The sequence below is a fragment of the Dreissena polymorpha genome, chromosome 7 (assembly GCF_020536995.1).
Source record: "Dreissena polymorpha isolate Duluth1 chromosome 7, UMN_Dpol_1.0, whole genome shotgun sequence".
NCBI lineage: Eukaryota > Metazoa > Mollusca > Bivalvia > Myida > Dreissenidae > Dreissena > Dreissena polymorpha.
In genome coordinates this window covers 86,126,854-86,150,402 of record NC_068361.1, presented here as the reverse complement: position 1 = coordinate 86,150,402, position 23,549 = coordinate 86,126,854, and the positions used below count along the sequence as shown (strand labels likewise).

Below are 23,549 nucleotides of genomic sequence, written 5' to 3'. Positions count from 1 at the left end.
GAAGGTTTTACCCACATGACTGTCTACAGGTGAGAAAGAACTGCCGTAGACTGAGGGGTAGGTGATACCCACATGACTGTCTACATGTGTGTAACGACTGCCGTTGACTGAGACGTAAGTGATACCCACTTGACTGTCTACAGGAGAGGATCGACTGCCGGTGACTGAGGGGTAGTTACTACCTACTGGACTGTCTGCAGGAGATGAACGACTGACGGTAACTGAGGGGTAAGTGGTACTCACTGGACTGTCTACAGGAGAGGAACGACTGCCGGTGACTGAGGGGTAGGTGGTACCCGCTGGACTGTCAGCAGGGGAGGAACAACGGCCAGTGACTGAGGGGTAGGTCGTACCCACTGGACTCTCTACAGGAGAGGAACGACTGCCGGTTACTGAGGGGTAGGTGGTACCCACTGACTGTCTGCAGGAGTGGAACGACTGCCGGTTACTGAGACTAAGGTCGTACCCACTGGACTGTCTACAAGAGTGGAACGACTGCCGGTGACTGGAGAGGAGAGGAACGACTGTCGGTGACTAAGACTAAGGTCGTACCCACTGGACTGTCTACAAGAGTGGAACGACTGCCGGTGACTGGGGGGTAGGTCTTACCCACTGGACTGTCTACAGAAGAAGAACGACTGCCGGCGACTGAGGGGAAGGTCGTACCCACTGGACTATTTACAGGAGAGGAACGAATGCCGGTGACTGAGGGGTAGGTGGTACCCACTGGACTGTCTATAGGAGTGGAACGACTGCCGGTGAATGAGGGTTAAGGGTACCCACTGGACTGTTTACAGGAGTGGAACGACTGTCGATGACTGAGACTAAGGTCGTACCCACTGGACTGTCTACAAGAGGTGAACGACTGCCGGTGACTGAGGGGTAGGCCGTACCCACTGGACTGTCTACAGTAGACGAACAACTGCCAGTGACTGAGGGGTAGGTCGTACCCACTGGACTATCTACAGGACAGGAACGACTGCCGGTGACTGAGGGGTAGGTGGTACCCACTGGACTATCTACAGGAGAGGAACGACTGCCGGTGACTGAGGGGTAGGTGGTACCAACTGGACTGTCTATAGGAGTGGAACGACTGCCGGTGAATGAGGGTTAACGGTACCCACTGGACTGTTTACAGGAGTGAAACGACTGTCGGTGACTGAGACTAAGGTCGTACCCAGTGGACTGTCTACAAGAGGTGAACGACTGCCGGTGACTGAGGGGTAGGTCGTACCCACTGGACTGTCTACAGTAGACGAACGACTGCCGTTGACTGAGGGGTAGGTCGTACCCAGAGGACTATCTACAGGAGAGGAACGACTGCCGGTGACTGAGGGGTAGGTGGTACCCACTGGACTGTCTATAGGAGTGGAACGACGGCCGGTGAATGAGGGTTAAGGGTACCCATTGGACTGTTTACAGGAGTGGAACGACTGCCGGTGAGTGAGAGGTAGGTGGTACCCACTGGACTGTCTTCAGGTAAGGAACGACTGCCGGTAATTGAGGGGTAGGTGGTACCCACTGGACTGTCTACAGGAATGGAACTGCTGCAGGTGACTGAGAGGAAGGTGGTACAAACTAGAATGTCTACTGGAGAGGAACGACTGCCGATGACTGAGGGATAGGTGGTACCCACTGGATTATCTACAGAAGTGGAACGACTGCCGCTGACTGAGGGGTATGTGGTACCCACTGGACTGTCTACAGGAGTGGAATTACTGCCGGTGACTGAGGGGTATGTGGTACCCACTGGACTGTCTACAGGAGTGGAACGGCTGCCGGTGACTGAGAGGTAGGTGGTACCCACTGGACTGTCTACAGGAGTGGAACGACTGCCGGTAACTGAGGGGTAGGTGGTACCCACTGGACTGTCTACAGTAGTGGAACGACTGCCAGTGAATGAGGGTTAAGGGTACCCACTGGACTGTCTACAGGAGTGGAATTACTGCCAGTGACTGAGGGGTAGGTGGTACCCACTGGACGGTTCACATGAGTGGAACGACTGTCGGTGACTGAGTGGTACGTCGTACCCACAGGACTGTCTATATGATGGGAACGACTGCCGGGGACAGAGGGGTAGGTCGAACCCACAGGTCTCTCTACAGGAGTGGAACCACTGCCGATGACTGAGGGGTAGGTGGTGTCAACTTGACTGTCTACAGGAGAGAAACGACTGCCGATGACTGAGGGGTAGGTCGTAACCACTGGTCTGTCTACAGGAATGGAACGACTGCCGGGGACTGAGGGGTAGGTGTTACCCACAGGACTGTCTACAGAAGAGGAACTACTGCCGGTAACTAGGGGTAGGTCGTTACCCACAGGACTGTCTACAGGAGTGGAACGACTGCCGTTGACTGAGGGGTAGGTGGTACCCACTGGACGTTCTACAGGAGAAGAACAACTGCCGGTGACTGAGAGGTAGGTCGTACCTACATGACTGTCTACAGGATTGGAACGACTGCCGGTGCATGAGGGGTAGATCGTACCCACTTGTCTGTCTACAGGAGTGGAACGACTGCCGGTGACTGAAGGGTAGGCGGTATGCACAGGACTGTCTACAGGAGTGGAAAAACTTCCGGGGTCTAAGGAGTAGGGGGTACCCACAGGACTGTCTACAGTAGTGGAACAACTTACTTTGACTGAGAGGAGGTCGTACCCACAGGACTGTCTACAGGAGTGGAACAACTTCCGGTGATTGAGAATTAGGTCGAACCCACATGACTGTCTACAGGAGTGGAACGGCTGCCGGTGACTGAGGGGAAGGTGGTAACAACAGGACTGTCTACAGGAGTGGAACGGTTGCCGGTGACTGAGGGGTAAGTGGTACCAACTGGACTGTCTACAGGAGAGGAACGGCTGCCGGTGACTGAGAGGTAGGTGGTATCCACATGACTGTCTACAGGAGAGGAACGACTGCCAGTGACTAAGTGGTAGGTGGTACCCACTGGACTGTCTACAGGTGTGGAACGACTTGTGGTGACTGAGAGGTAGCTGGTACCCACAGGTGTCTACATGAGTGGAACGACTTCCGGTGACTGAGGGGTGGTAGGTGCTTACATGAATGTCATCAGCAGTGGAACGACCGCCGGTGACTAAGGGGGCAGGTTGTACCCACAGGACTGTTTAAATGAGTGGAACGACTTTCGGTGACTGAGGGGTGAGTGGTACACACAGGACTATTTAAAGGAGAGGAACAACTGTCGGTGACTGAAAAGTAGGTGGTACCCACTGGACTGTCTACAGGAGTGGAACAACTTCCGGTGACTGAGGGGTAGGTGGTACCCACTGGACCGTCTACAGGAGTGGAACAACTTCCGGTGACTGAGGGTAAGGTGGTACCCACTGGACTGTCTACAGGAGAGGAACAACAGCCGGTGTTTGAGAGGTAGGTGGTACCCTCTGGACTGTCTACAGGAGAGGAACGATTGCCGGTGATTGAGGGGTAGGTAGTACCAACTGGACTGTCTATAGGAGAGGAATAACTTCCGGTGTCTGAGAGGTAGGTCAAACCCAAATACCTGTCTACAGGAGAGGAACGACTGCCGGTGACTGAGGGGTAGGTGATACCCACTGGACTGTCTACAGGAGAGGAACGACTGCCGGGGACTGAGGGTAAGGTAGTATCAACTGGACTGTCTACAGGAGTAGAACAACTTCCGATGTCTGATAGGTAGGTCGTACCCAAATGACTGTCTACAGGAAAGGAACGACTGCCGGTGACTCAGGGTAAGGTGGTTCCCACTGGACTGTCTACTGGAGAGGAAAGACTGCCGGTGACTGAGAGGTAAGTGGTACACATTGGACTGTCTGAAGGTGTGGAACGACTGCCGGTAACTGAGGGTTAGGTGGTACCCACTGGACTGTCTACAGGAGTGGAACGACTGCCGGTGACTGAGAGGTATGTCGTTCCCACAGGACTGTATATAGGAGAGAAACGACTGCCGGGGACTTATGGGTAGGTCGTACCCACTGGACTGTCTACAGGAGTGGAACGACTGCCGGGGACTGAGGGGTAGTTGGTACCCACTGGACTGTCTACAGAAGAGGAACTACTGCCGGTAACTAGGGGCAGGTCGTACCCACAGGACTGTCTACAGGAGTGGAACGACTGCCGGTGATTGAGGCGTAGGTGGTACCCACTGGACTTTCTTCAGGAGAGCAACGACTTCCGGGGACTGAGGGATAGGTCGTACCCACAGGTCTGTCTACAGGAGTGGAACGACTGCCGGTGACTATAGGGTAGGAGGTACACACAGGACTGTCTACAGGTGAGGAACGACTGCCGGTGACTGAGAGTTAGGTGGTACCCACTGGACTGTCTACAGAAGAGGAACTACTGCCGGTAACTAGGGGCAGGTCGTACCCACAGGACTGTCTACAGGAGTGGAACGACTGCCGGTGATTGAGGCGTAGGTGGTACCCACTGGACTTTCTTCAGGAGAGCAACGACTTCCGGGGACTGAGGGATAGGTCGTACCCACAGGTCTGTCTACAGAAGTGGAACGACGGCCGGGGACTGAGGGTTGGTGGACCCACAGGCCTGTCTGCTGGAGTAGAACGACTTCCGGTGACTGAGGGATGGGTGGAACTCACAGGACTGCCTAAAGGAGAGGACGGACTGCCGGTGACTGAGGTTTAGGTGGTACCAACAGGAATGTCTATCTACAAGCGAGGAACCGAAATACCTGATAAACCTTGAACTAGCATTAAGTGATTACTGTTAAATCAATATTCGTTGGACTTTCATCTTCGTAAATTGTGTTGGTTATCCGGCTCAAGAATTTTACACAATCACACCGCTTCGTAAATTTTGAAATCATTGAACTTACGTATCAACGAAACCAGGAACTACGAAATTTGATTACGACGAATATTAACTCAAATCTGTTTTTTCGTTTATTGTATCTAACCGTTAATTCGCTCCTAAAATAAGATATGTGTTGTGTATAAAAGAAACGCTTGACGCGAATACGTTTTCACGTCCTTTGATGTCGAAGTTTTAATATACCAATACTATACTGAGCACAACAACAACTTCAAAAACAAACGATCAGCAAACAATACTCGTCATTAAGTTTTCACTCACACGTACTAAGACGAAATAAATTATAATGTATTATTGAACTTACAATAACAACCTAAATGTATATCATCACCAAAAATCAAACTATACCAATTTATATTTACTGTACCAATTCATATTTTGAATAGAATTTTAATCGATTTTCTTCTAACTTCTGTGCGAAATAAATATAAGTGGACTGTGAACTTAAATATATTTTGATTAAACAAGATACTTTTATCTAAAAACTTATGTCATATTCAGTACAAATTTGATACATTTTAGCAAAATGTATATATATGTGCAGACTGAGTTCCGGTCAATGTTTTACCTCAATCAATGTCATTGTGGTTTATGTTTTCAAAATATTGAATTTTCACTGCAAGTTGGACAGTGAACGATTTTTGTCAGAATTTGTACGGGCTATAATTTGCACATTTTAGAAAACGCAATATTTGGGGAGTGAGGTTAGTTAGGGTACTTAGCGGCTTTTGTGACACCAGTTTTAATCGTTTCATTTTTTTAAATGAATTATCTTTATCATATAATTCTAGTTGACAGAAACAAAAATTGCATTCCTGATCCTAGAGTTTCATCATTACTATGCATTTATCACATGTGAGTGTCGTTTTAGTGAGTGTACATCTATGGCATATGATATTGAACAAAACAAAGTTAACAGTTCCATTTAAATAATTTATTATTACAAAACAAAAATGTTAATTTTAGTCAAGAGTGTTGGGAATGAATACGGTCTGTGTTTCTAAAACGATTGAAAATTAAGACTGTATGTATCTGTATCAGGTATTGTTTAGAGCTGACAGACAATTTGTATAGATGACATTAAAAGATAAACATAGACAGATATTTGAGGACATAACAACACATGTTACTTTGTATAATACTTGTGTCGCGTCGTTAATCACGACCTCCTGTCCCACAGCAATTGCCAACGCAAGCAACTGTAATCACAGCCAGAACCTTCATATTGATGTTGATCCTCAGCGACGAATGCGTCCCAATAAAGACGGGTGTCAGTTATATATACACTTTCATTACATCAAACGACACTCGTTATATGTATTTTCGCTAAAAAAGGACATGAATAATTTCGCAATTTATATATTTATAACAAATGCCATTCATTGTCAACATCTTGATAAATGAATCAAAATAAATCAAATATTTTGAAAATGAGGAAGTTTGAGTGCGAGTACATACAAAATAAACATAACAAGTTACCAATGAAATGTAAGCAGCTTTTCAAAACATCATTTGCCAAGTTTTGCTTGGTTGAACAATCAACCAATGGGTGTGAATTCATTGAGCTGATCACTTTCCCATTAAGATTGCAAAAGATTGTGCAAAACATTTAAAACATATCCAATCACTTAAATCCGGTATCTAGTAAATACATTAAACAAGGTTAACAAGCAACAACAAAGTATTAATATACGCCCTGTTGTTGGTTCAAATACCTCATCTCTTACACTAATGATTTCAGAAATATATATTATCCCAAACGCATTTAATATGCGTTTTTTTGCTTTGAAACTTCCCCATACGTGGTAAAACGCCGAGAAGTGCCTGTATTTTTAATAAATAACATTGCCTTAGTAAAAACGAACATCAAAGTCAACTAAATTAGTAAGCACAGCCGAAACAACACGTGAACCAAAAAGGTAGATCAAAAAGGGCAGTAGAAAAAGAAAACGAAATAAACAATTAAGGCACAAATTATAACATAAAAACATTCAAAATGTAAACGAACGAGATTAACTTAAAAACACATAAAACAAAAGCAATACAAAGCACTATGTAACAGCATTTTAGAAAAACAAAAAGAAACAAATATCTTCATTGAACGAATATTAATGGTGTAAAATTAGCTGGAATGTTCCGATAGGTATAACATGGCTATACGGTACAAATTTGCGCAGTCTGTTCAGGACCAACACTGACCGCTTAAAATGTGACGCATTTAATGGACAGGGTGTCTCAAGAACTCGTTTACATTCGCTTAATATCACTAGGGTTACAGAAAAAAAGCATATTTGCTCAAACAGCACGTTATGAGCAACAATATACATAACTGTGTTTTATATTTCTGAATCACGTGGAATTTATCATCTTAAAATCCAGTTTTAAGTTGATCTACGACTGATAAAATAATGCAGAGACGCATGATACTCTGAAATGTGGGCGGGGTCAACATTGTGTTATTTAAAAATAATGCCATAATAAATCACTATACAGGGTGAACACGAAACAATAATACCTGTTTACCACAATTAAAGAAAAATAATATGGACATTTGGTTTCAAGAAAACAAATGCATTATTGTGTACGTTTTTATCTAACCAATATGACATGCATACTTATTTTGACTTGATTAAAATTCAATGTCGAACAATATTAAGTGGTTGATCGATAGACATAACTCGACGCCGAAAATACTTTCAAAAAAATCTCACATATTAAAATCAAAGGAAAACTAGTGTACAGTTACCTAGCTATAAACGACGCCATCAGATTAAAATGACTCAATATCACATTATACAAGCGTCACCCATCTTAACGACCAGACGATGTGGCAAATATACATAAATGAGACGCAGTAATATAAATCCCTACCGTCAAAAATTGTGCAATTATGCTATCGTTGTTGATCATTTATACCAGGATTTTCCATCATTTCAATGCGATTCAGGCAAAACAAATACGCTTGTTTTGCAATAGCAAATTTAGGATATTTATAAATATGTTATCGTTACGTGTTACGGGAGCACTTAAATTCGGCTACACACATAAATGCCGGATGCAAACCTAAAATATAATAGCTTTTAAAACGAACAATTTCGATTGTAACATCAATTTAAAATGAACGACAAGATGACTCAAAATTCAATACACATAAAAGGACTGTCAGTTGGCACTGAAATGTTTCGTTGTAATTAAGAAAGTTTTTATTAAAATGGAATAAACATGTTAAACCTGTTAACATTATATATCATAGTAAACAGATGCAGTTGTTTTTTTTTAGTTAATAATAAGGTTCTGGGTTAATAGTTAGTCATGGCATGCGCATGTGCTTTGATAATGTCTATTTCTGCCTTGCAGATGAACATGCTTGTCCATTTATACGGACCCCCCGGAGCCTTTGATAATTTGTGCTGTGACGGCTCTGTGAACTCTCAAATCTCAGCAACCCTTTCGGGTATAAAGCTGAGAGTTGGATTATTGGAACTACTGAATATGCAAGTTCTAGTCATAAAAAAAGCAACGGGGGGCAATCGAACAAAACTAGTGACCACCATCGCGTCATTATCACAATGATCACATACACTTGGAACTAATTTAAAACAAAGGTTGCACATTCTGTAATATTTGAATATAGACCTTTTTGTGAACGTTTACATAAGGATCTAGCTTTTGTGTGAGCCACTCCATCTCAGTAAACATGAAACTCTTCGTCAGATTGTTTGACAATCCTAGTTATGTGCAGCGTTATGTTTTGACCTTTGACTTCGACTCGCTATTTTACCTTTGTTGCGAGATTTGGCTCTTTATTATTTGCACTTCTTCTGAAGTTATTTGTAATTATATTCATGCTGGACAAATGTAAGCCACGTATTTAATATTGACCTTTTTTTGTTTGTCTGTTCTTTGAATTGTGAACTTTCCTTTCAACAATCTGTCCTTGTTCTGCAATGTTGTTTAAAGGGGCCTTTTCACGTTTAGGTAAATTGACAAAATTAAAAAAAGTTGTTTCAGATTCGAAAATGTTAGTTGTAGTTATGATATTTGTGAGGAAACAGTAATACTGAACATTGACCATGCTCTAAAATATCCATTATATGCATCTTTTGACGATTTAAAAACCTGAAAATTATAAAGCGTTACAACGCGAAACGATTCAATAATTCGGAGAGTTCTGTTGTTGTCGTTATAGTTTGTGATACTACGAGGATTGCTTATATAAAGTATGAAATACATCACGAATTGTATTAGCATGGTCGAGTTGTCTTAACGGTAGACTTTTACTCCAGGACTCCAGGGCCGCCCAGTTGTTCGAGCCCAGTTGAGGCTTAATTTTTTCTTTTTTTAAATTGTATCCTTTTGTATCCCTTTTTTACTGGAGCTTTTTTATCCAATTTTTTCATTTATCAATATAATGCATTTAATGACAAACTTCAATACATGCCAAAATCTGTGAAAAGGCCCCTTTGAATAACACTGTATGCTTGATACAGTTATGTTGAGGACAATATGCTTATGATTGTATTCGTATATTGGTATTTTGACCAAGAATGATGACTTAAATTTTATCACGAAGTATTGTCTTTAGATACTCACTTTTGAATACTCATGAAAAGTAATTCACTAACAAAACTCTGATTTCACATATATGATTGTATTATATTTTTGGGTTTACTTGTTAAATCTCTTTAAATATTTTAAGAAAACGATGACGCAAACAACATCGTTCTCATAAGGTTCTGAATCAGGTAGGCCAAACATTCCCTTGTCGATGGTTTCCTTCAGCTCACTGTTGTTTAACACGTTAGCATCACCGGCAGATCCATTGCTTACGTCTGCCCAAATGATGTCGTGCTTTGCGTCTACCAAGGCCATGGAGACTTTGGAAGTGTAACCCTTGTAGTTGAAGAACACAGAGCCATCACGCCGAGGTCACAGTATCGCGATGTGCGTCTTGTCAGTATGGCGATGTGCGTTTCGTCAGTATGGCGATGTGCGTCTCTTCCAAGGCAACACACGCCGAGGTCACAGTATCGCGATGTGCGTCTCGTCAGTATGGCGATGTGCGTCTCTTCCAAGGCAACACTCGCCGAGGTCACAGTATCGCGATTTGCGTCTCGTCAGTATGGCGATGTGCGTCTCTTCCAAGGCAACACACGCCGAGGTCACAGTATCGCGATGTGCGTCTCGTCAGTATGGCGATGTGCGTCTCTTCCAAGGCAACACACGCCGAGGTCACAGTATCGCGATGTGCGTCTCGTCCAAGGCAACACACGCCGAGGTCACAGTATCGCGATGTGCGTCTCGTCAGTATGGCGATGTGCGTCTCTTCCAAGGCAACACACGCCGAGGTCACAGTATCGCGATGTGCGTCTCGTCAGTATGGCGATGTGCGTCTCTTCCAAGGCAACACACGCCGAGGTCACAGTATCGCGATGTGCGTCTCGTCCAAGGCAACAATACAGTTGTGCAACTTCCAGCGGTCACCGAACTGCTTAGCGATTTATATCACCCATCTGGCATTTCAGGATAGGGATTTAGTTCCTCTGCAAATTGTACAACTATTGCATCGCAATCATGACGGATGATCTTGGAATTTGGAGTTGTTATACTAAACCTTTATCGAACAACGTCATACCAATGCCATTTACATCGCTGCGGCTGATGCATTCGCCTTCATGAAGTGGCTCGTGTAACCACCGAACATCAACTTGCTTCATACACTTAATTGTCGGTCCAGAGCAAATCATATTTGTCTCATATCGCTGCCGTTATTTCCCGTGTCTTTGTCGTATAGGTCAGGGTAGGTTTGTGAAAATGCCGTGTTGGTTCGTGTTTATCCGGTGCTATCCCCGTGTCCCTTCCGTTTTGGTCCGTAGCATTACCGAGTATGTCCGGGAAAGTCCGTGTGAGCGCCGTGCTGATTGTGTGTTGCTGTCGCGTTTGTTCGTGTTGCTGCCGTGTTGTCACCGTGGTAATGGTCTTCGGACTGCCATATCCATTCGTTCTTATAAGGGACTGCGGCTTCAAATATCTTAAGAATGATGCTAAATAGGCTAAATATGCGTAGTGTGCTGTATTATTTTTCATTTCATATTTTATTATCTTAATACATTGGCTAAACTTGTAACTTAATTGGGCAATTATAGTCAGTACGCTTAATACGCTTTATATTTTGTCTTATTATAGATACTTTCTTATTTTGCTAAATAGGCTAAATAGGCTGTTTAAAATGCTACAAAGGCTAAATATGATGTATGCTTCAACCTATCTAATAAACTTGCTTAAAAGGCTAAATAGGAAGCTTAGCAGGCTAAAACGCTCAATAGGATTTATATATTTAAATTTAAAAAAACTAGCCCAAAAATTATGCTCAATATGGTAAAATTGCTAAGGATTTATGTTTTAATCTGTTTTATTCAACAGGCCGCGTAGTCTAACTACACACACGTATAAAGGCACACCATATCAACGATAAACTTGTAATGTATTTGTGAAGAAAAGCTTGGGGAAATATCCGCCTATGCATGCCTCGCTTCAAAGAACAAACTTATGAATTGCAATCAATTACATTAATCTGCGTATTCAAACGCCGCATTCGTAATCTTGTTTCAATGTTTACGCGAAATACCCAATGCGCAATCGTCAAAACTGACCAATCACAAGTATCATTTCGAAATATACTTCTGTTTTGTTAAACTTGACACATATATATAACGGATATACGTACAGCAGTAACTTGTAGTTTCTAATATGATAACCATGGCGAGGATATGTGATTTCTGTTTTCTGTTTATTCTTGGTGTTACCGTTTCAGCGAACAATACCTACAACCCAGGGCAACAAACAAAATGTGGATCCCTGTGTACGTTGACAGATTGTTCCGACTTGCTCCGACAAGGGTTTACTGCTAATGGTGTTTACACCATCAAGCCATCGACTCTCTGGCGACCACTTCAAGTCTACTGCGATCAAACGACTGCTGGGGGTGGCTGGACTGTGATTCAACGGAGACAAGACGGTTCAGAAAACTTCAACAGGCCCTGGATCGATTATGCTTATGGATTTGGGTCCCTGGAAGGTGAATTCTGGCTGGGGAATGAGTTCATACACCGACTTACTTCAACAGTACCCAATGAACTGAGAATTGAGTTGCAGGATTTTGAAAACGACTATCGCGTTGCTCAGTACGGACGCTTCGTTGTGGGACCAGAATCCGATCTGTATAGATCATCGATTGCATTCTTCAGCGGGAACGTCACAGATTCGTTAACTCCCACACACAACAACGTGCAGTTTTCCACTGTCGATAACGGCCCAGAAAGCACATGTGCACAGGCGTACAAAGGTGGATTCTGGTACAACAAGTGTCATGCGGTGAACATCAACGGTTTATATCTTAAAGGGAAACATGATTCCTATGCTGACGGTGTCAACTGGTTGGGGTTTAGGGGTTATCATTACTCTCTAAAATTCACTGAAATGAAAATCAGACCTCATTAAACATTTTTAAAGTGCTTATCGCGCCTCGGCACTGGATATAATTTTCTGTCCATTTGATAATTCGGTTATAATTCTGTAAAGACAAATGTTCGATAAGTGTATTGTTGTAATATCTTCACTTGAAACTACTGTTAAAGGATAGCATTTTGCATATTTTGAACATAAATTCAGTGTAAAAATGTATAAGAGGAACATTAAGCTTCAATAAAATCCCTACCTTCCAAAAAACCTACCGTAATGTGCGTTGTTTTGTTTATTTAAACCTCAAACGTACATTTTATTACACAAAATGGGCAACGTTAATCATTTCGGATACACCAAGCCCATTCCGAACATTTGAACTCTGTTATATAACAATACATTGGAATGAATCAATCACTTCGCCGTACCTTAAAACTGTATTCTTTGCTCGGACTGACAACTATTTTGTAGCGTTAGTGCGCAATGACATTAAGAACATTTTCTTAAAAAATATCACAGTTCATCGTTATCACTTACAAACAAGTTGAGCAAAGAAACTCCGCTTTCTCTGTCGATATGTTTTTTTACGGCGTATCTGTCATATGGTTTTGACCTTGATTTCTTGGGTAATTTTATGCAGCCGGAAAATTGAATGCCAATCGAATAGCGCTAATTGCCAGAATTTGGGAAATGAAAACATTCAACAATCGTTTAATGTATACCGATAACCCTTGGATACGTTCGGAGTGCAGATAGACATTCATAATTAGAAAATGCAGATGATCCACATGTACGGTATATCGGTATATTCAAGAAGCAAGTTCATACATTATTTTAGTGATACTATTTTATTATCATAATGTCATTTTCATTCATATAGAGAAATTGCTATTTAATGTAGCCTACACAAAAGACAATTTTCTATAAAAGGAAAGTTCAATGCTGCAACTCAATGCTGGGGCAGTTATTAAACCCATATTATCCATTCTTCAAGTCTATTATTTGTTTTGATGTCATTGAATTTGTGAAAATTATAAAATATAAATGGAAAATGTCTGCATATTTTTTTATAAATAGACCACAAGATAAAAGTGAAATTCTGTCGAGCTCATATCAACTATTCCGATTGTATAAAATGGCGATAAAAATACTTTTTAAAGAGTAACTTCTACAAACAGCGCTTAATTGTTACTTCAAGCAGATTAACTAGCCTGAACACAAATTATTGATCTAAGAATTTTATTGAATTTCGAATAATTCAATTATGAATTAACTGTATATGCTAATAAATAGTTTTATTGTTCATTTTTTTCCCACTTATTAATAATAACATCTTTAACAATTAATGCTATATATGATTTAATCTATAATAATGGTAAACAACATTCTAAAAGTAAACTGTGGTCTCTATGAGTTATAATACTTCAAAATGTATTTACGGTATTGATATATTTTTATGTTAGTAACTGTTTTTAAAACGCGAAGTCTGTGTTCGAGATTCCTCGTTATTTGGGAGGATATTTATTTGTTATCTTAGAGATTGGAGAAACACATTTTACAAAGCTTGTCCCAGGCCGCACATTGGCAGACTTATCAGCAATAAAGTCACACCATTTCTGCTTGATGCTGCTTCATATATAACATGTAAACAAATAAGTATAACATACAATATTGAAACAGAAACATTTCATTTACAGACTAAATATGGTCAAATTTAGGCTGTGTTTATAATTGTTATAGTTATTGTATGTAACAACAAATCAATGGCGAACCAACTTTATCAACAACTGTGATTGATCTTATTATAAAAACAAGAGGGCCTGAAAGGCCCAACGTCGCTCACCTGAGATAACAAGATATTATTGGGACAAATCTTCTGACCAAGTTTCACTAAGATCGGAAAATAAATGTGGCCTCTAGAGTGTTAACAAGGTTTTACTATAGCCATATAAGGAAAAATGCCCCACCCACAAGCAGCCATGTTTTTCAACCAACCTGCATCATTTTTGAACTTGTCCAAGATATTATCTGGATGAATCTTCTGACCAAGTTTCATGAAGATTGGACAGTAAAATTAATGTGGCCTCTAGAGTGTTAACAAATTTTACTATAGCCATATAAGGAAAAATGCCCCGCCCCTTGGAAGCCATTTTTTTTTCAAGCAAACATATTAATTTTCGAACTAATCCAAGATATCATTGAGACCAATCTTCTGACCAAATTTCATGAAGATTGGAAATAAATGTGGCCTCTAGAATGTTAACAAGGTTTTACTATAGCCATATAAGGAAAAATGCCCCGTCCCTGGTGGCCATGTTTTTAAAGCAACTAAAACCATTTTCAAACTCATCCAAGATATCATTGAGACAAATCTTCTGACCAAGTTTCTTGATGATTGGAAAATAAATGTGACCTCTAGAGTGTTAACAAGGTTTTACTATAGCCATATAAGAAAAATAGCCTCGCCCCCGTGGTGTTCATGTTTTTCAACCAACCGGCATCATTTTTGAACTCGTCCAAGATATTATTGGGATGAATCTTCTTACCGAGTTTCATGAAGATCGGACTATAAATGTGGCCACTAGAGTGTTAACAAGATTTTACTATAGCCTTATAAAGCCATATAAGGAAAAATGCCCCGCCCCTTGGAAGCCATGTTTTTCAAGCAAACGTAACCATTTTCGAACTCATCCAAGATATCATTAAGACAAATCTTCTGACCATATTTCATCAAGATTGGAAATAAATGTGGCCTCTAGAATGTTAACAAGGTTTTACTATAGCCATATAAGGAAAAATGCCCCGCCCCCTGGCGGCCATGTTTTTCAACCAACCGGCATCATTTTCGAACTCGTCCAAGATAATATTGGGATAATCTTCTGACCAAGTTTCATGAAGATTGGACAATAAATGTGGCCTCTAGAGTGTTAACAAGATTTTACTATAGCCATATATAGCCATATAAGGAATAATGCCCCGCCCCTTGGCAGCAATGTTTTTCGAGCAAAGGTTACCATTTTTGAACTCATCCAAGATATCAGTGGGACAAATCTTCTGAGCAAGTTTCATGAAGATCAGAAAATAAATGTGGCCTCTAGAGTGTTAACAAGGTTTTACTATAGCCATATAAGGAAAAATGCCCTGCCCCCTGGCGGCCATGTTTTTCAACCAACCGGCATCTTTTTCGAACTCGTCCAAGATATTATTGGGATGAATCGTCTGACCAAGTTTTATGAAGATCAGAAAATAACTGTGGCCACTAGAGTGTTATAAGGAAAAATGCCAAGCCTCTTGGCAGCCATGTTTTTCAAGCAAACGTAACCATTTTCGAATTAATCCAAGATATCATTGAAACCAATCTTCTGACCAAATTTCATAAAGATTGGACAATAAATGTGGCCTCTAGAGAGTTAACAAGGCAAATGTTGAAGCCGCACAACGGACAACAGACGGACAAAAAGCGATCACAAAAGCTCATCATGAGCACGTTGTGCTCAGGTGAGCTAAAAACAGGTACAACACGAGGCAGCACATACACAAAGTCAACACGTAATATGGTGATATAGATGTACATTTTAATGCTCCCTGATGTTGAGAATGCAGCCTATAACACAAAAGATGCCTTTGATACCCTTATGATTTGACCTGATGTGCTTAAGACTTTAACTACAGAATTTATGCAATTGCAAAATGTGACCCAACATAAACCTTATACTATCCAAAACATTCACGTTGTATTTTCATACTCCAAATAGAAATTGTTGTATTATCTTTATTTCTCATATTTTGAACTTGCAATGTAAGATGTTATTTATTGTAATATACATGCATCAATTCTTTCCAAAACGTTGCAAATATTCATAGGTGTACTGTATAGACCATGGATCACATAAAATAGTAGTTGAATAGTTAAAATGTTCTCAGTGTTGTAGTGCATGGTAAATTTTGCATAGCTAGATTTTACAATGGTGCAGTATGAGATTGACATGTACTTCGGTTACCCATGCATATACTGTTACCAAAGTGCCACTGATAAACACTCATATACAACACCGTAAATGAATTGTAAATGAATAGCGACATATCTTGATAACAAAAGGCATATTGGACTGCTTAAAAACAGAGGGTTAACAGCCCAGCCAGTCTAGCAAAATTTTCTTTTAAATACTAAATCCAAGACAAGTCCTGCCTCATTTCTTATAATTATTATCTACCAGTGAATACTTACAAACGCATATTTAATTTCACAGATGGAGCTAACAATTCAGAAGCCAGCAGGGTGAAAGCTAACAGAAGCAATGTGCAAAACCATGATATTTTGCTCTTAATCTCCCCTTTGAGTATTTTAGAGAAAAAGTATTCAGCCTTTGTTAAAAATAACAACAGTGAACACCCCTATCTGTTATTGAGAAATATCAAATTAAAAGTGGTGGGAAAAAAGTCAAAGAAACAACTGCCCAATACAAGATTTCACAGAATATTCATGACTTTAATGAGATATAATTTAATTAAATAAAACAATGTAATCTGCAGCATCTCAAAGTTTACTGATAAAGGCCATCAGGGTCCCATTTAGGTCCCTTATGAAAAAAAGGATAATTTAGTGAGCATTTAACATTAGCATAATTGCAAAATTTAGATAAATCACAAATAAGTTATTACTTTAATAGGTAATTTATTGTTGGAAAATATTTTGAATGCTTATGTAAGTCCATAGCATTATGTTATTTTTTTAATAAACTAGTACTACAAATGTAATTCTAATTAACTTTCACAGAAAAATGCTTAATGCAAGTACATAAGTTGTCTATGTCATTTGAAGGCGTGCAATAAACATAGAAAAGAAAAATAATTCCAATTGGCAACAGCATTCAATTGCTTATTAAACAGCACCATGTTGCCATGCACTAAACAAACACATTATTAAAGTACAATTGGGCTTTCTACATCATTTATACAATATAAAATAAGTAGAGTGAATACAAAATTGGTGGTAGAGAAATCAACTACATGTATATATCGTAATACCGGTATCACATAAGAATAAAACAGCTAAGCATGAAAAAGATTATTATTTTGGGAAGAAACATTGAAAATATTATAGCTAACTGTACATTATTCTCTTCTGGTATGAAATATTTTTATCATGAGATATGACCAGGCCATATACCAGTATAAAGTTAAACATTTTGTATTATGGTACAACCTTATTGTAGGTGTAACAAGAGATTGCCAAGCAATATTGTTACCTAACGGTGAAACTCCACCATTGTCAGTATTTTTTTTTATTTGTTGCCATAGCAACCAGAATTCTTGACGTAGGAACAAAATGACATGACGTGCATAATCTCCATATTGCCATCTATCCGTGTTTCAAGTTTCATGAAAAATATATGAAGAACTTTTAAAGTTATCGCAGGATCCAGAAAAGTGTGACAGACTGACTGACAGACAGATAGAGCGCAAACCATAAGTCCCCTCCGGTTTCACGGGTAGGGGACAAAAATGAGCTGGTTTATGCAGGAGTGAGTCTTATGCAATATGTAGCCAGCGTACCTTTAGACCAGCCTGCACTGTCTAATCAGCGGACAAGGAAGCTCCTACTACTCCTGGTGCTACTAGGTGCATATGGCATAAGACATGTTATTGCGCCACTTTGCTCAAATAATTATGACCCATCAAAATCTTGAATATTGAAATAAATATCTTAGAAACACAACTGACACAAAATATTTCCACTTATTATTTTAAAACACTAGTTGAAAAAAAAACAGGCAGAATTCATAGGCTTAATCTTAAAATGCAATTATGCAACACATTTTAGGTACAATTTGCTAGAAGTCCCCTGATTATTTTCAATCCTTACTCAACCTAACATCACTTTTCCAAATATAAGGAAAATGTGTTTATCCTTGGTCGTAAGTCTATGTATAAGTTGACTACAGGACATGTTATGTACGCCTTCAAGACTTCTGCAGCTTGTAGTAACTCAGCAGATCGTCCACCCCATCGTCAACCTCACTCATATCAATGTGTAACCTCTCCATCTCATGATTTATCTCCCCTGAGTAATCTCCACCGTAATCACCGTCAATTTCCTCCGCAGCTTCTCCCTCACTGTTTTCATCACAGTCTCTCGCAGCACGTGATTTGCGAGGCTCGTGGTACACCACATAACGGGCCTCGCGTTTCGAGTCTCGAGGGTCGACCTTGATCTGGATCTGCTCGTTGAGAGACAGGCAGCAACCGTCGGAGAGCATCTTAATCGCTATGCGCGCTATGTTTACTGCATCATCGATGCCACTGTGTGGCGAGCCTTCAAATTTCATACCTGTTGGATAAAAGGTAAAACTAAGAATTATTAATGATCATCAGAAATGTGAAAGGTCATCACTAACATCTTTGATGGAAAGTTTTAGCTAGAGCAAAGGCTGTTATGTGTCAGGTTTAACCCTTTACCTCTTAGATACGTATTTTAACGCATTTGTAGTCCCTTGAAAGTTAAATTTATTAAAGGACCTTTCTTACTAGATTAATATTTTAAAGGCTTCATCTCCAAACCTTAGATACTGATGACCAACAAACAGTATAAAACCTGAACAGACTGCGAGTTACTTGCTGGCTGTTCTGGTTTTATGCTGTTTGCACATAGCCATTTTCACTTTGCTTCTGAGTGGCAAAGGGTTATCATATATTAAGCTGAGTGGCAAAGGGTTAATAATATATTAAGCTGAGTGGGAAAGGGTTAATAATATATTAAGCAGATTGTGAAATTTCATTTTAAAGACTTTGTAAATAAGGAGAAAGTTCCATCAACAAACATTTTATAAGAGCTGACTAAACAACCAATTGATAGAGACTTAGATATGCCCCTTCTAAAATTTTATTTGCAGGGCAATAAACATAAAGCTAGATGAGTATTTGTGAAAACTGAACGACATGCAAGAGGGAGTAAACTGCCCGATTCCGGCTAATTACCATTAAATTAAGGGCTGGGTATCATGTGATGATATGGCCGATAATCTAATTTGACTATGATATTTACTCATAATCTTATGCTCATTTAATGGATGGAATAACATTGTATACACAAAAATATTTGTATTTTCATCCAATTGAATATTTGCAAGATTAGTAAGAACCTTTTTGCATTTTCTAGCCTAGGAGACGCATACTTTCTAATTAATAGGTCTAAAACTAAACTCAACATATACATGTACTTAACACATTGGATTGTAATAAATAACTTGTAAAAAAAACATCCACATATATCTTCATCAATAAGGACACACTAACATAAAGAATTATTAAGATAAACGTTTATTTAAATATTCTAATCTATCAAATTTAAAACTATTGATATTTCTTTTAAAATGTTGCATAGTTAGTACAACATATTGATTATTTCACAGTTAACATGATATTAAATAGAAAAGATTCATAGATTGACAATTTGTTTTAGTCCCTAACAAAAAATGTCATGTTTAATAATATTTTATCACAATATGAAAAGTTTGTCAGAAACACAATGCCCCCAATTGCACTGCTTAGAAATAAAATTTCAATATATCATTTGGCAGGTTTGGAAATTATCTCCCTTTTAAAGCTTATTACTTCCTTTGGATTGTATTTTTTGACTTTTGACCTTGAAGGATGAACTTGACCTTGACCTTTCACCACTCAAAATGTGCAGCTTCGTGAGATACACATGCATGCCAAATATCAAGTTGCCATCTTCAATATTGCAAAAGTTATGGCCAATGTTAAAGTTTTCGGACAGACAGGCAGGCAGGCAGACAGACAGACGGACAGTTCAACTGCTATATGCCAGAAATTGCTAACAAGAATTTTTTAATATTCCCCAGCCCACATCCCCCTCTTACATGGGACACAAAACCATACATTTTAATAAATAATTCCACAAACATTATTACAATATTATCTACAATACAATAGTATTTTTGTGGTACTCTCTAGGCTAAATAGTGGAACAATGTATCCATACCCAGATTATGGAGCATGATCTCTATTCCTCCGCGACCGCAGTTGTAGAAATTACAGTAGGCCTTGCGAATGTTTATCCAGACCTTAGACCATGCAGGCATCTCTATACGGCTTTCCTGACACTGGTAGAACATGAACCTGAACATGTCCCATGGCCTGCAAACATTAATCACAAAATTAGGACTTAAAACTTAACATTAACCAGGGGAGGTAATCATGGATAGCAACATAAGAACATTAACAAACAAGAGCTGTCACCATAGGATGATTTATGTCCCCTAGAAACGCTTGGTAGAAGTTATGAGCTTTTTTCGAAACCTAAACGCAGATTTCGAAACCTAAACGCGGACACTAAGTTCAAGGTCAAGGTCACAGGAGTCAAAATTTGTGTGCGTATGGAAAGGCCTTCCATATACACATCCATTCCAAATATGAAATTGCTATCTGAAGCGACATAGAAGTTATGAGCATTTTTCGAAACGTAAACGCAAAGAGTGACGGACAGACGAACAGACAGTCTGATCCCTATATGCCCACCTTCAGGGGCATAAAAATGTCTTAGAATATCAAAATAAATCAGAAAGCCACATAAACTAGAGAGCGGACACCATGCTAAATCCTTGAAATGCACTAATAACCCCGTGACCTAGTTTTTGACCCGGCATGACCTATATTCAAACTTGACTTAGATATTGTCTTGATACAACTTCTGACCACGTTTGGTAAAGATCAGATGAAAAATACTCCAATTAGAGAGCGGACACCATGCTAAATCCTTGAAATGAAGTAAGTGACCTCGTGACCTAGTTTTTGACCCCGCATGACCCATATTCGAACTTGACCTAGATATTGTCTTGATACAGCTTCTGACCAAGTTTGGAATAGATCACATGAAAACTTCTTCAATTTGAGAACGGACACCGTGCTAAATCCTTGAAATGCACTAAGTGACCCTGTGACCTAGTTTTTGACCCGGCATGACCCATATTTTGAACTTGACCTAGATATTGTCTAGATACAACTTCTGACCAAGTTTGGTAAAGATCGGATAAAATCAATTTGAACAAGCAAATTTGTTGAATTGATATCCCTAGCCAATATGCTTCTGGACACAAAAGTGTTATATTTGACACTCAAAAAAGCATTTTTTCAAGATACAAAGGGCCATAACTCGGTTATTAACAGATGGTGTACAATGCCATTTGTCGTGCATTATCCTCTTATCCATATATATACTCATACCAAGTTTCAATGAAATCCGCCAAAGCACTTCCAAGATATGGCTCCGGACGGACGGAAAGACAGGCGGACGGACGGAAGAACGGACGGACAACGCCCTCCAATATCCCTCCACCTATGGGGGGGGTGGGGGATAATTAGAGAGCCGACACGAAAATTGTGACAGACTGACAGACAGACTGACAGACAGACAGACTGACAGACGGACAATGCGAAAACTATATACCCCCTTTTCTTCGAACATTAGACAAGGTCTGTAAACATAGATATCAGCATTAGAACATGAACCAAAACATTTAATTTAACCAGGTTAAGTAAACATGGATAACAGAATTAGAACACGAACCAAAAATTACCCAGGGTCTGTAAACATGAATGTAAACATTATCACATGAAATAACAAGATATGTGTTTGTCAGAAACACTATGTCCCCTTTTGCGCGGCTTTGAAGCTATATATTTGACCTTTGACCTTGAAGGATGACTTGACCTTTCACCACTCAAAATGTGCAGCTCCATGAGATACACATGCATGCCAAATATCAAGTTGCTATATTAAATATTGCAAAAGTTATTGCAAATGTTAAAGTTGGCGCAAACAAACAAACAAACACACAAACAAACCAACAGACCGGGAAAAAACAATATGTCGCCCACTATAGTGGTGGGGTACATAACAAGAGCATCGCAAAACTGGTGTCAACGCTCGGCTGTGAAAGCTTGTCAGAATTGTGGTGTTTTTTTTAGAGGTCACAGTAACCTTAACCTTTGACCTAGTGACCCAAAATTGGATGTGGCGTGTAGAACTCATCAAGGTGCATCTACTTATAAAGTTTCAAAGTTGTAGGTGGAAGCACTTTGACTTTAGAGCCAATGTTAAGGTTTTAGAATGACGCCTACTGCGGACGGCGGACCGCGGACAACAAGCTGGCTATGACAATGCCTCGGGTTTTCTCAGAATACAGCCAAGCTAAAAAAGGGCATGTAGAAATGAGAAAGGTGAATGTACATATGAAGTTTAAAAGTTGTAGGTGGAAGCACTTTTATTGTAGAGGCTATGTTAAAGTTTTATATAAAAGGTCACATCGACCTTGACCTTTGACCTAGTGACCCAAAAATGGGTGTGGCGTGTAGAACTCATCAAGGTGCATGTACATATGAAGTTTAAAAGTTGTAGGTGAAACCACTTTGATTTTAGAGCGAATGTAAAGGTTTATGTTAAAGTTTTATATTAGAGGTCACAGTGACCTTGACCTTTGACCTAGTGACCCAAAAATGGGTGTGGCGTGTAGAACTCATCAAGGTGCATCTACATATGAAGTTTCAAAGTTGTAGGTGAAAGCACTTTGATTTTAGAGCCTATGTTAAAGTTTTATATTAGAGGTGACAGTGACCTTGACCTTTGACCTAGTGACCCAAAAATGGGTGTGGCGTGTAGAACTCATCAAGGTGCATCTACATATGAAGTTTCAAAGTTGTAGGTGAAAGCACTTTGATTTTAGAGCGAATGTAAAGGTTTATGTTAAAGTTTTATATTAGAGGTCACAGTGACCTTGACCTTTGACCTAGTGACCCAAAAATGGGTGTGGCGTGTAGAACTGATCAAGGTGCATCTACATATGAAGTTTCAAAGTTGTAGGTGGAAGCACTTTGATTTTAGAGCCTATGTTAAAGTTTTATATTAGAGGTGACAGTGACCTTGACCATTGACCAAGTGACCCAAAAATGGGTGTGGCGTGTAGAACTCATCAAGGTGCATCTACATATGAAGTTTCAAAGTTGTAGGTGGAAGCACTTTGATTTTAGAGCCAATGTTAAGGTTTTAGCACGACGCCTACGGCGGACGACGAGCTGGCTATGACAATACCTCCGAAAACAGCCGAGCTAAAAATTGTCATGCTCAACAAATCATCTGATATTCACTTACTTACTAATAACACCTTGTCTGAACATTTCAATAAAATTAAACTCAATTTTCTCTAAGCATAGAAAAGGTTGAAATATGAACATCTGTGCTTTT

At 39.9% G+C, this 23,549-nt stretch overlaps 1 protein-coding gene across 4 annotated transcripts in view; it reads right to left on the bottom strand.

Annotated features, from left to right (window-relative positions):
• LOC127837575 (3'-5' exoribonuclease 1-like) overlaps positions 1-23,549 on the bottom strand; it is a 68,181-nt gene that overhangs the window by 34,538 nt on the left and 10,094 nt on the right. The window contains exons 6-7 of one of the 4 annotated variants that reach the window (XR_008029341.1): positions 20,292-20,446; positions 17,536-18,617 (exon numbers count right to left, since the gene is read on the bottom strand). The exons of 2 other annotated variants lie outside the window; for them this stretch is intronic. Coding sequence is in view for 1 of the 2 variants with exons in the window: in XM_052364817.1 (XP_052220777.1) it covers positions 20,292-20,446 (155 nt within the window). In the remaining variant the exon portion in view is untranslated. The remainder of the gene's footprint in view (positions 1-17,535; positions 18,618-20,291; positions 20,447-23,549) is intronic. One more of the 4 variants, XM_052364817.1, reaches the window with a different exon arrangement.